General features: G+C 40.1%; 1 protein-coding gene across 1 annotated transcript in view; it reads left to right on the plus strand.

Moving 5' to 3' along the window:
- The first annotated feature begins 3,584 nt into the window (after positions 1-3,584).
- Positions 3,585-14,188, plus strand: part of MEGF10 (multiple EGF like domains 10) — a 155,840-nt gene continuing 145,236 nt past the window's right edge. Inside the window, exons 1-2 of the mRNA XM_043547395.1 lie at positions 3,585-3,912; positions 4,511-4,615. Coding sequence (XP_043403330.1) covers positions 4,597-4,615 — 19 coding nt within the window. The 5' untranslated portion in view covers positions 3,585-3,912; positions 4,511-4,596. The remainder of the gene's footprint in view (positions 3,913-4,510; positions 4,616-14,188) is intronic.

Consider the following 14,188-nt stretch of genomic DNA (forward strand, 5'->3'; position numbering starts at 1 on the left):
GTGAGGAGGATTAATAACCTTTTAAAGCTAAATTTACAGTTCAACAGAAGCAATCCCACAGCATGCTTTCTTTAATAAATAAACACAGTAGACAAATAAAAAAGACACTAAATCTTTAAACAAGATTAATTAAATCTTCCAGACTATTTAAATGGTACAGAACCTGTTAGTGTGTTTCTATTTAATCTCTTCTATACATGTGAGAGTTCTTTGCTGAATCTACAATATTAGTTAGTAGGTAAGCATAGTATGTTGTGCATCAAGGGTGTCTTCTGTTCCTCTTGCCACTAAAAATAGTCTTTGATTGGGCTACATTGGGCCCAACTTTACAAGATTCTGAGCACCTTCAATTTCCATTCTAAATTTGGAGGTCAGAATTTGCCCAACAGGGTATAAGTTACTCTATTTAGTTTTTATTTCAGCTAAAATTTCATAAGTATATTATAAGTAGGTAGCTTTGCTAACATGTAATGAGTCTGGTCCAAATTCTCCTCTTGCCTGGGGTTTTCCTTTACTGTTAATTTAAATAACAACAAAACATTAAAATGCATATGTTTAAGTTTTAGCTTGTATGTTTCTGAGGTTTTTAACCGGCAAGACTTCTATAACCAGGCCCCGGTCTCCTTTGCTTCTGAGGCCCCTCAGACCCTTTTATACTTGCAGGTTGGAGCTAAAAGTACTGCCCACCCTGGTCACCAGGATGAATCAGCAGAACTAACTAGCTCCATGAAAGAATCTGGCACCTGATGTCAGGATGAGTCAGCAGAAGAGCTCTGCACCTCTCTTCGGGGTTTTAGAACCCTTTTAACTTCTGTATGATGCAATAAACTTGGATAATAAATTAATTTTAGCACAGATTGGTATTTGTAATGGGGATCTGATTTTAACAGTGACCTTTATTTTTTTGGATATAGTTTTGTTCCTTAAGTTAACTGGGAGAGAAAAGTAGATTAATAGATTTCAAGGCCAAAAGGTATGATTGTGATTATCCAGACTGAGCTCCTGTATGTCTAGACTAGAAATGTAAGTTGACCTATATAACTGCGGTGGTGCACGTCCACACTACCTTCCTTGAGTTGGTGGTGTGTGTCCTCATCAGGAGCCCTTTCACCGACTTAAGAAGGACAGTGTGGGGAGCTGAGCTGCCCCCCTTCGCTCCCCATTCACCGCTGGAAGCAGGGGAAACCATCTGGGTCTTCTCCCCTCCTTGTTCCCTGTTAGGACCTGGGGGAAGCTACCCCGAGCTTCTCGCCCCCAGAGAGTGGGGTCCATCTGCCCTCACTACTCACACACCCACCTGCTCCCCACCAGGAGCCAGGCAGCCTTGTTAATTTCATGGCTCAGTGAGCCAAGAAATTGAGAAGGCTGTCCGGCTCCTAGCTGAGAGCAGGGTCCAAAGCAATGGCAGCTTCTTGCCCCAGCTCCCAGATGGGAGAGGGTCCAGCCACCCAGCTCTCCAGGGGACTTGTGGGGAGCTGGGCTCTAGCTGCCTGGCTTTCTTGTCAATTTCACAGCTCCTGCAATGAAAATGATAAGATGGCCAACAGCTGATGTAAAGGACAGTGTCTACATAGACACTGCATCGCCCTAACTACACCGACATTATGTCTGTGTAATTGGGCACTTACTTTGGCAGAAGGAAGGCTGTAATGTAGACACTGACATAATTAAGTCAACTTAAGCTGCTTTATGTGGACTTATGTAGTGTAAACTAGCCCCAGGCTATAGAACTTCCCCAAAATAATTCATAGAGCATATCTTTTAAAAAAACATCCAATCTTGATTTTAAAATGGCCAGTGATACTGCTATGTATTCCATTTATGGATGGGAGATCATAATTCGAAAGCAAACTTGAAATCTTTGGACCCTACATTGATGGGGAAATTGAATTATTTGCAGACGTGATGCACTTGTTTTACTGACTAATTATTGGAGCAGTGATACTGTGGTCCCAAAGGTAATCAGTGAATCAGCTTGTGGGGCTCATGGAGAGTGGTTTCTACAAAATCTGCAAATATAAGAGCAATCACGAACTGATGGCAAGTAAATGACATGGAGTTGAGTTTATTTTCTGCACCACAAAGTGGTTGCCTGTGGTAAAGAATGCCTCATTGATTATTATGTTTTATTGTCTGCTAATTGTGGTTCCGTTGCTCCAAATGGCATAACCAGGATGGGTGCATAAGCTCAGAATACTTCCTTTCTTTATGCAAGCCTTAGATAGTTATGGATTTGGTTTATTTCAAACAACACAGAATAGTTTTATCTGTAGCACAGAGAAATAAAATAAAGCCACTGAACTGAAAGCTTAGTTGCCAAGTACAAGTATATATATATGTCCTTTAGTGCATAATACCATCATGCTGACTGTGTGCTGAACGGAGCTCATGATTTTATTCCAGAATACGCATTAGGCTGACTTTGGTGATGAAGTAACCAATTACCACAAGGACAATTTGTCACAGGCATCATTTTTTTCTCACCTCTGTCTTGTTGCAACATTGTAAATAGCTGCTCTGGCAGCAGGAGCTGGATTCTTGATGTAAGTCTGATTGGTTCTGATGTCTGTGTTGTAGAATACTGAGATAAAGACTATTCCCTCTTTATTGTTGCTCACATCTTAGTAAGAATGAGTGCAGTACTCTAGTGATATGTTTATTCTGTCTTTGCTTATCTAAATTAGGGTAGAGTGTATTGCTGATCAGAGCTGCAACTGGACAGAGGAAAATTCCACTGGTGCAGCTACAGCACAAGACTAGTGTAAATAGTCCTATGCTTCCTCATCATGCAGCCCCAGCCAAAGGGCGTGTGCCCTGGGTAGAGCTGAGAATTGGAGGAAAGGGATTGGAGCTAGGAATGGAGAGTGCTTGTAGCGCTCAGTGCTGAGGATTCTGGACTGCAGAGGAACACATTGGCAGCTGCAGGGAGGTTACTGTAAGTTAAAGCAGTGTGCAGGAGGCATTATTGTTGGGAGATACAGAATCAAATGTTATACAAAGTGCGACCATCAGGCCACCAGAATGGTTCTTAATAAGATTTTATCACATTCACTAAGACTCAAGTTACTATTAAACATGTTCTACAGCTGAGCAAGCAGAGAGTTAAGTGACTTGCCCAAAAATCACCAGGCAAACCTTTTTCTGCCCACAGGCTGCACAGCAAAAAAATATCAACCTAGGCAATCACTACAGGTCGGGGGTTTTAAACAGATTTGTACGCAGGATTCCAAGTGAAAGAAGCATATTTATACCATCGGAGGGATTGTCATCTAATATTAGAGAGTAGGGCACTAGGAGTCAGGACTTCTGTGTTCTATTTTCAGCTCTCCCAATGAGTTGCAGCTTGACCTCAAGTAAGTCACTTAACCTGTCAAAGGCTCATTTTACCCACCTGCAAGAGGAGTATAAGTAACACCATGGCTGCTTACTGCCTCCTGTGTGCCCCCTCGTGGCCAGGTATGTCTCTGCAGCACTCCACCCCTGTTGTCTCCTTCACTAGGTTCCTTAAACAAATTTCGCACAGTCCCCAGGAAAATTACAAACATTCCCCACGTGGGGTCCAATTTATTGGGGTACACCTGGCCCCAACCTCAGTTGAGTGTTTCTCTCCCCTCAGTTGGGAGGTTCCCCACACTCTGTCCCAGAGCTGGGTCACAGTTCAAGGTCTCTGCAGGAGCCATTCTCGCTCCCTGCAGTTGCTTCTTCAAGCTAGCTACAGTTTCTCAGGCTTCTGTTTCCTGAGCATGCCCCAGTTTACTACCAGACCTCTAGCCTCTGTCAGCTTCTACTACTTCTCTCAACCATCTCTCCCTACAGTTTCCTGCTACTTTCTGTATTGGGATCACCTGATCCTTCTCAGATGAGATTCATCTTAATCAGGGCTGGCTCAGGCCCAGGCTCTCCAGCCCACAGGTAAGCCACCCTGGTATGGTGCCATAGAAGAATACGATATTACATTTTAATTTTAGAGAGTTGTTCTTATGGTCGTGTCTTTTAGGGTTTTTTTGTTATTAGGAATGTGATCAGCAGTGGTATGTAATATTGCAAATAGCACAAGCACGGGAAACTTTTTCTCTTTCTGAGGCTCATTGAAATTTAAAGAGATTTTTGGTATACAGTAGATGTTGCATAGCTCCAAAATCCAATATGCCAAGTTATCTTATTTTAATTTAATTTTTTTTTGATGCAATATATCTTACAAGACTGCTTGTGACTATCTACCACACACATTTTGTTGTGCACTGAATGTTAAGTAGTTCTTTAGCAACAGCAGGTATTATTTTCCACTTGATGATGTCCCCCATGTGTAACTCATGATGTGTAACTCATGATCAAGTCAAGGAAGGTCATTTTCAAGATAAAGCGAGAATGTACTGCAACCCTTACACAGTACAAAAAGTCTGAAATGTAGCACTGAATGTAGTAGTCTGAAATTATTTTTGTCTGGACAGATCATATTATTATAGATAGTGATGATACTGCTATGGCTGCTTACGTTTTTCCTCAACAGATTTTTTTTAATTCTACAATTCTTTGAAGACCGTTAGTCCCAGTCTGTCTCCAAGTTCCCCACTGATAAACACAACAGAAGAAGCTATGTTAGGAGAAATAACTGGTGAGTAGAATCTCTGTTAAATGGCAGCAGTCAGTGATTTAAAATTATATCATTTCTATCTGATATCACATAATCTTAACAATACATTGCTAATGATGACCAAAATTAAGTCAAATATGTTCATACTAATAAGCATATAGGTCTCATTGTAAACACTTCCTTGGCAGAATGAGGGAAATCGTCTGAGCTGCCTGGAACAACAATGTAGATTTCATTGAAGAACATGGCAGCTTAAAAACTGCTTTTGCTGCTTCTCTCTTGTGTTCCAGCTTTTAGGCCGCCATCCTCCCCCACTGTGCGTGCACGCTTGCTCTTGCTCTCTCTCTCTCTTTTTTTTTTTTTAACTAATTCCTTCCTTCTTCTCTGTTCGCTTTACTTCTTACTTCCCCCACTATCTATATTTTTCCATTTTTTCTCTTGCTTCTTCCCTCCTTCCTTTTATTCCTTTTTATCTATGTTTCCCAGTCTCTCTGTTTTTCCTTCCCCTGATTACTCAAGAGCCAAACCTATTATCAACCTGACTAATTTCTTGCTGCCCCTCTGGTCTTAAGTCCAAAAGCACAAGCAGAGGGAGGTAGACTGGTTGCTATGGTGCTTTATGGTACTTTACCCTGTTTTGTATCCTCTGGATTGAAAACAAATGTTACTTCCTCTCCCATCTGAAAACAGCTTCTGCCTGAGCATGGAAACACTGCTTTGTAGGAACACAGCATGGTTATTCTTACTCTGGGGTCTATTTTCTTCAAAATTACAGAATGATTTCAACCTCGCCTAATCTCATTCATGCCATTTCTCATCTCCAAACTTCATTTTGAAGGTTGGCTAGAATACCCTATTCTGGAATCCGGACCGGTTAGAACTGCATGCAGTCTCAGTCAAGATCAGGTGAATTCTGTGCTTTAAGACGATCTACTGTGTTCTACTTCCATCTAACTTTGACTCTTAGTATCAAATGTTTGCTAGCACTACCCAAGTCAGTTATATATATTCATATCACAAAACCCTTAAGAGTGCATCTGCGCTAGAGTTCAACTTACGTTAGCTAGAGTCACGTTTAAAATCAGTTCTTGTTAGGACAGGAATAAGATCGTTTCATAACTCAGTGTAAATAGGGCCTAGTCATGTTACAAAATTGTTTACAAAACCATGTTATCACCTAGTAAGACATGATTAGGCCCTGTGCATGATGAGATTTGATATTAATATGTTTAGGGAAAATATACTTAACAGAGTAACAGAAAGCACACCAATATCCTACAAGTTTGAAGGATCATACCAACTGTAATTTTTGGGATACGTCAAAGTACAGAAGTGTTACCTGGCTCCCAGGGGTGGGGGGTAGCAGTGGGGGAAGGAAGTGATCATGTAATTAGAGACTGTATCATATAATGCATACACACAAGGGGGCCAAATTAAGATTGTACTTCTGAGTGCTTGACTTTGCAACCTTAATGTTATTTACACACACAAACTATTTTAATTTCCTGGCTTTTTAATAAAGCAAACTGAAAAACAAAAATTCTGTTATGTGGAGCTATATTGACAGCAGAGGAATCCTGAGATTCCTGAATTCTGGGGTTGGTTGCAGGGTTTAGCATGAGGGTGGTGTTGGTAACCTGTGATCTATACAGAAAGCCAGACTAGATGATCTTGTGGTCCCTTCTGGCCTTAAACTCTGACTCTATGCCAGGTTCTGAGGGAGAGTGTCATCCAGTGGTTACAGACTCTTCTGTCTTTGCTTCCTCCTGACTCTGTGCCTGCCGCACCCCAACAAATCCTGATCCCTTCCATTCCTGGCTTCTCTAGCCTATCCTTGTCTATCATCTAGCCTATTCTCAGCTTCTTGTCTCAATCCCAAACTCAGTCTCCACATTAAACTCCATCAGCACCTTTCCCTAGTCTCCTGCTCAGCACCTTACCCCTCTGAATTCTAGTCAAACAGCTTTCTGCTGCCTGGATCCTGGCCGGGAGGAACAGGAGGGAAGGGCACTGAGAACTCAGGGGAAACTGTCTCTGGACTCTGGCGTCAGTAACTTCAGGGAAAGTCTTGCTTGACCTCTGCAATCCTGGGCTGGTACATGTTCAGTACGGACAGAAACATTGGAGAATTTAACAAGTCTCTACTGAGCATGTAAGAAAAGTGATTCTCGGAGGCTTATAACTTGGCCAAATTTGGATGGATTTTCACAGGGACAGTAAAAGGCATATTCCAGACCACAGGGTGACCTGCCAAGTTTCAAGTACATAGGTGCTAGAGTTTTTCAATAAAACAATTGTGAGAATTTTTTAAATATGGGTAGAACAATGTATTTTCCCCAATCTCATTCTGGGATATGGCTGAACCATTTTTGTTGAAATTTTCCAAAAATAATCAGCCTGAGGCAGACACCCAGCATGGAAAACTTCAGTCCAAATGCTTAAAGTCTGGCAAAGTTATAAGCAACCGAGAGCAGGGTTGTAGAATAGTAAGTATTGGGTAACCTTAACTATAGGCATCACTACCTGTGCCGCTCATATGCGCATAAAAGGAGAACTCAAAGAGAACTCTGTCAACTTTATATTAGACCTTCCAGGCACAGGTATTCCAGACAGTGGCCGTATTTGTTTCTGATCCGTGTCTCTTCACAGTTCTAAGACTGCACATATATAAGTCCTACCCCTAGTAAATCAGTTTTCTTAACAGACTGTCACTATCACCCTTCTTCAGGCTGATCTGCTATCTTCCTGTTAGTCCCTTTGTTACCCAGGGTTACTAAACCCAAAGCTCTTGGTAACTTTACTCTCTGCGAGGTAGTATCAGGAAATAAACCAAGGGAGATGCAGCACCTCTATCTGCTATATGGCTGGCATAAATAAAAAAGTCAAGTGCTTTTACTTAAAGCCTTCACTTTGTTAGTCTCCAGCACTCTCTCCAGAATGCTTTTACTCAAAATCCCTGCTTTATTTAGTCGAAAGAACATACAAACATAATAGGTTCTAGAGCACCCTCAAACAATAGTTACCCATGTTTTGGATGGGTCTTGAGTGTTCAAACAACAAGGTTCAAGTGGCCAGCTAGCTGCCTGTTGCTGGGGATTCCAAGAGATGTCCAGAAGGTCAAATCCAAATCCCTCAGACCTGTCAAACCCTTTTATGTTAGTGACTTCTACAATTATATCAACAAGTCCATCAAAGAAAAACCACTAAGCAAGCACTTTTTAAGCTGTTATACAGATGTGCTTTTGTAGAGTCTGCAGTCTCATGGGCCCTGACACACATGCACCAGAAGTCAAATATAGAATTACTTCCTGTTTTTCACAGACGCTTACCTCAGCATATCAGGTAAGACGCAGTCAGGCCCACACCTTGTGATCGCTACCTCTCCCCTGGCTTTGTCTTAGTGATGCTAAGGCTGGTACAAAGGCTTATAGGTGCTACTCTTGGCAATAAGCACAGTAATCAATATTCCATCCCAAAAACTGGCAGTGGCTTGAGCACCTGGATGGTTGCTAAAAATGCCCCTCATCACCTTTTTCCTGTCCCACATTACATAGCTATCCTTGTAACTCCTATGCTGTGTTCTTGGAGGCATTCAAAAACATGGTCTGAGAATATCCCCTTTGTGAAACTTACAGATAAGATCACAAGAGAAGGTAAATTCTGATCTTTATGTGGAAACCAGATGTTCCACATTATAATTTGAATGCTTTCTCTAAATGAAAAGACAGACTTGATCAAAGACATCATCATGCAGTCAATTTATCTCAGCAACTCAAGTAGTGGAACCGAATTCTATTCATTTAAAAATGCTATTTATATGGAAAAATATCTGATCATTTCATGCTTGTGATCTGAATTTATTCCTTAGTATTTTTCTCAGTAATATACCTGTTTTTATTATTTTTTATTTCTAGTTTAAGAAAAACACTTGTTTTAAACCATATTTTCAGCATGTTCCATCATGAAGAAGGAAAATATCATCACTAAAACCACAGCGTGAATCATAAAAAAGTGTGTTTTAAAGATGCAGACAATCTTATTCATAACTCAGCAGTATGAACATCCAGTAATTCTGACCCAAGTTTGTGATCTTTTATTCTGTCATTGTGACATACCAAATATCTCCTATACTATGTTAATTATCTGTCTATATATTTATTTAAAAAGAGTATTTTAAAGGCATATTTTAATGTATATTTTCTCAATATGTAATGGAAGATAATGTGACTATTTAGAATAGGAAAAAATCTTCTGCGTTCTACTCAGCATGACAAAAAGTATTTTATATATCAGTGAAATGCTGTCAATAATTTAAGTAGGGGATTCTAAAAACTATATAATAAAATCTATGTAGCAAGGGGAATGCATTTGCAGCGAAGCATAATAGGGTAGATATTCATTAGTCTTCCTATTTAAGCAAAAACAAGTTGTCATAAGCATAACCAAGGATGAAGTCAATACTATTTGACAAATAAACTGAGATTAAGATGCCCTCTGCTGGAAGTGTTTATACTTTGCTCCTGAAACATTTGCCAAGTATAGTGGGAGGATACCATTGTGTTTGACTTGTATGATTTTGAAATGGACGTCTTAGTGCGTGGGCTTTAAGGCCATCTGGATTTTTTTTTTACCTGTCTGTCATTTGGTGTAGTGTGGCCTCTCCAAAGGCAAAAAAGTTGAGCTTCATAATTTTTATGATCGTTTTTAAGCCAGGGCTGGCAGGGGTTTCTGAGAGCTCTAGTATACCAGTACTACAGTTGGAGCATAGACCTGACGCAATCTCATTCTTAGTCCTGTAATGATCCCAGGTTTGTGCACTGTGTGCAGTCATCATTAAAAAGTTAGTAAAAGACACTTTTACTACATGGTAGCATCTAAGATGCTGCGGTTTTCTATTGTGTTTAGAAGATGAATTACTTCATGATTGCCCTGCTGTTGAAAATGCTGATTTTTGTAACGGCAACCTCTGTGTGGGAAGACTGTGCAACTCAATGTGAGCAAATGATTGTAGCATTTTGGACAAGTCTCTCTAAAACTCAAACTGAGTCAATCTGTGGTAACTAAATTTATAAAATTATGCATTTACACATAATACATTTTCAAAACATTTAGAGTTTTAATTGGGCAATGTTATAGCCCTTCTTTGGTTAAGGAGAAGGAAAAATACATTGTTCTTAATTCATTAATCAATTAGAAAAATGATCCAAACCACCTAGAGGCAGTGTGGTCTAATATACTGAGTACAAGAATGGAACCAGCATGTTCTGAATTAAGTAATTCTGATTCTGGCCCTGACTCACCTCTCTAAATTTTCTGCATCTGTAAAATGGGGATAAATACTTATCCAGCTCACCAGGTTATTGTGAGGGTTGATTGGTTAATACTGTTATGCTGAGAAGTAGGGGTGACTGCATGAATCACAAAGCTCTTTGAGTTTGGTGTGAATGCACACTTCAATTAACATAACTGTCAGGATGAATTAATCAGAAACACCCCTCCTCTGCCCAAAAGGGAGTTATGAACCTACCCAGGAGTTTGAACTGAGTGAGTTGAAGGACTTTTGCTGAATATTGTTTTTGGATAGGGCAGGGGTGTGTGGGAAGGCAGAAGAAACAAACAAATCTGGGAGTGACTAAGGCTTGATCTACACTCAAAATGTAGATTGACAGAGCTGCATCACTTGAGTATGAAAAATTATGCACCCTGGAGCAGCATCACTGTGCTGTCTGAATCCCTGGTATAGACACGACTATGTCAGTGGAAGAATGCTTTTTTCAACCTAGTTGCCATTGCTCATGGAGGTGGAGTTAATATAGCAATAGAAAAAACCCTTCTGATGTTGTAATGTGTATCCCCACTGTGGTGTTACAGCACATAGCCATGCTGCTGTGGCCTCCATAGTGCGGACAAGCCCTGAGAGCCAGCCAGCCAGAAGAAGCAGCATGGTGTCCTAGGAGAAACCCGAAGCTTTGGGTCAAGGGTGGAGGCTGAAATGATGATCTTGGTGCTGTGAGCAAAAGAACCCGTTTCTTGCTATTTAATTAATTCTGTGTTCAGAGACCTGAAACGTTGCACATTTGTTGTAAATAAACAAGACTGCATCAAAGAAAATACCAGACTGCACTGATTTCTACTTTCATTTGGAACATTCCCAGGGCCCTGAAAGTTGACCAGGTGCTCAGGTCAAAAAGAGGCAACAATACTTTGAAGATGTAGAACTCTATAAAAGCGATAAGTATTAATATTTTTCTAAGAATGAGTATTTTCTAAAGACAGTGGGGGTTGTTCTTACAAGGAAATATAGCTTGCAGAACATCTTGCTCTTTGGTGAAACCAGCTGGTAATTATATGCAATGTTGTAGCCTAATGAATGGGTCTCAGGATGCTACTCACCTTGTCTGACTGGTTTCAGAGTAGCAGCCGTGTTAGTCTGTATTCGCAAAAAGAAAAGGAGTACTTGTGGCACCTTAGAGACTAATTTGTTAGTCTCTAAGGTGCCACAAGTACTCCTTTTTTTGTCTGACTGGTAATTGATATTTGTGTATGGCTAAATTCTGATAACTCTTCTGATCCTAACAATAAATTATATCCAAATCAGTGCAGAGAGCTAAGCTGATGAATAGTAGAAAAAATGTGACCAATGTTTTCCTGTGTTTAAAGAGAAAGTTGCAAGATTACTTTCTTCAAATACACAGATTCAGATTTTTTTTTTTAATAGTCTTTTACTCTGTAATTAGTTGTGTTAAAGCCAATGAGACTATTCATGGAGAGAGGTGCTACTCAATGCAAGAATCTCCTTTTCCTGTGTTTTGCTGTTTGCCCCATTGTGATGTTGCACTCCATATGTTTTATGGAAATACATTATATTCACACTTATAAACATAACTGGAATATGCTTTATGCAAAAGGTCTCTTGTAAGGTATCATTACAAAGCTTATAATCTACTGAGTGTGTTTGTCCTATTTGTATGAATGTATCATTCTTTTATCTGAAGCTAGAAATATGAAGTATTACTCTGAAGTCCTACTGTAACTATGCAAAGTGTGGGCCATTAATGGTGGTTTAGAATCTTGATGGCTCCCATTAACCAGAACAATTGGTTGTAAATGGCTCTGTTTACTTATAAGCCTTCCTGTGCTCATGTGAGTCAGGCTGAAAAGAATGGAGGCTTGGGGTCTCACAGGAAGTGACCATGTCACCTGGTACTGGAATCCATCTTAAACCTGGTGCTTTTCCATTAGGAAAAGATTCCCGCCTTGTGCCAAAGCTATAAAAGGGGGTGGAACAGAACAAGGGGGGCTGCCAGTCATGAGAAATCCCTTTAGTTACCACCTGAGCTGGAACTAACAAGAACTGTACCAGGGGACAGGATTGGGCCCAGACTAGGAAGGAGTCTAGTCTGTGAAAGAGGCTTATTAGAACATCTCTGAGGGTGAGATTTACCTGTGTTCAGTTTCTTAAATGTATTAGGCTTAGGCTTGCGTGTTTTGTGTTATTTTGCTTGGTAACTTACTTTGTTCTGTTATTCCTTGAAACCACTTAAATCCTACTTTTTATAGTTAATAAAATCACTTTTGTTTATTATTAAACCCAGAGAAAGTGATTAATACCTGGGGGAGCAAACAGCTGTGCATCTCTCTCTATCAGTGTTATAGATGGCGGACAATTTATGAGTTTACCCTGTATAAGCTTTATACAGGGTAAAACAGATTTATTTGGGGTTTGGATCCCATTGGAAGCTAGGTGTCTGGGTGCTGGGGATAGGAAACCTGTTGAGCAGTTTTGGTTAAAGTCTTCAGCTTTGGGGGTGTGGTTCAGACCCTGGGTCTGTGTTGCAATGGAGTAGCGTGTCTGACTCAACAAGACAGGGTTCTGGAGTCCCAAGCTGGCAGGGAAAAAGGGGTCAGAGGTAGTTTCAGCACGTCAGGTGACAGTCCCAAGGGGGTCTCTGTGACCGAACCCGTCACATCCATATAAGCATGCATTAGACTGGGTAAAGAGGAGGAGCAAGTAAATTCTCCAACGGGGTAAAGTATCAACAGTGGTCAGTACTATTTTAATTCTGAATGCTAACTAAAGATCTAGTATAAAGTGTTCATTCAGTATAATTGTACTTGATGATGATATTAGAATTGGAGGGGTAGCAAATGCATATGAGTGCAGAATTCAACTGCAAAGTTACCATTTCTTGGAGAGATTAGAATAGGTAACACACTGCAACAAGATGAGTTTCAAAATCCAAATAAATATGAAGTCATGCACTTATGGAAGGATTAAATAGTCCAAATGCAAATTGGAGATCAGCTGCTTGGAAAGCAGAAAGTCCAGGAAAGATCCTCCCATAAAGGCAGTTAGTAGGTAGTAAACTAAATATGAATGATACCGTTGCATCAAAAGTTTATCATCTTCATCTTCGGTGCTTATGATCAGATGTGCTACATTGTTCTGATACTTTGAAAAAAATCTAGCCATTATAGGGATATTTAAGTGCAACATGTCAGCATGAACATTTTATTTTTTGTTTTGAGTTTCAGTTCTCACCATTGTTTATTTAATAATGTTTAATTCCTTAGAGTTGAAATCCGTATAAAACACCAATTTTAATGGAAATAGGTATTTCTAAGCAAGACAATGTGACCATGGAGGTTCCTTTTTTATTTTTTTTATAATATAACTTTAAAAGTATTCACTATTACTCACAGACCTTGTGACAGAAGATCAAGGATTTCCTGTGGCCAAACAGTCTTTTTAGGTATTTCTCTTGTCACTTATTTTTCACCTGCGTCTGCCACTTTCACATGTTGAAAAGAACCTCTACAAGCAGCCCTATTGAAATCAGTAGGACTGCTCATGTGTTACTACTTAATGAGTGAAGGTAATAAAATCTGGCTTTTTGTTGTGGTTACACAAATCTTGACTGGTATTGATGATTCAGGTTTCAAAAATTGTACCTGATATTACTTGTTCCTGTACTTTGCCAGAACTAAAAGAGGACATTTTAAAAAACAGTCTCAAAATTCTTTTATGTATTTGTATTCTGATAGTGCCCACTAACCTTAGTCAAGGATGAGGGACCCACTTTGTTGGGCACTGAACGCACACACAAAGGAAAAGACAGTTCCTGGACATAGCATTCTGAGACTCTCTCACAGTCTTCAGCTCAGTCAATTTTTCTCTGACATTATCTTAGCCAGAAATATTTCTTTGTGTGGGGATCCACAAAGTGTGGTTAATTTTCAGCATATAAAGGTGGGGGGGGGGGGGGAGGGAGGAGGCAGAAGGGAGAGGAATAAATGCAATCTTTGTAATTCTACAACAATTATAGATTTTTTTTTTAAATCTAACTTTTTTTATTTAATTCAGTAAAAACTCATTGCTAATACTTTTGTTAATGTTCTTTTGTCTAACGCAGGGGTTGGCAACCTATGGCACGCGTGCCAAAGGCAGCACACGAGCCAATTTTTAAAAGCAAGCTGCTGTCTGGTGGGGACAGCAGCGTGCAATTAAAAATCTTGCCTGGCCCAGCCCGGCCAACTCTTCTCTGCCCACTGCTCTCTCCCTGCAGGGCAGGCAAGCTTCCCCCTCCCCCTGCT

This window comes from Chelonia mydas, chromosome 5, assembly GCF_015237465.2.
Source record: "Chelonia mydas isolate rCheMyd1 chromosome 5, rCheMyd1.pri.v2, whole genome shotgun sequence".
Lineage (NCBI taxonomy): Eukaryota > Metazoa > Chordata > Testudines > Cheloniidae > Chelonia > Chelonia mydas.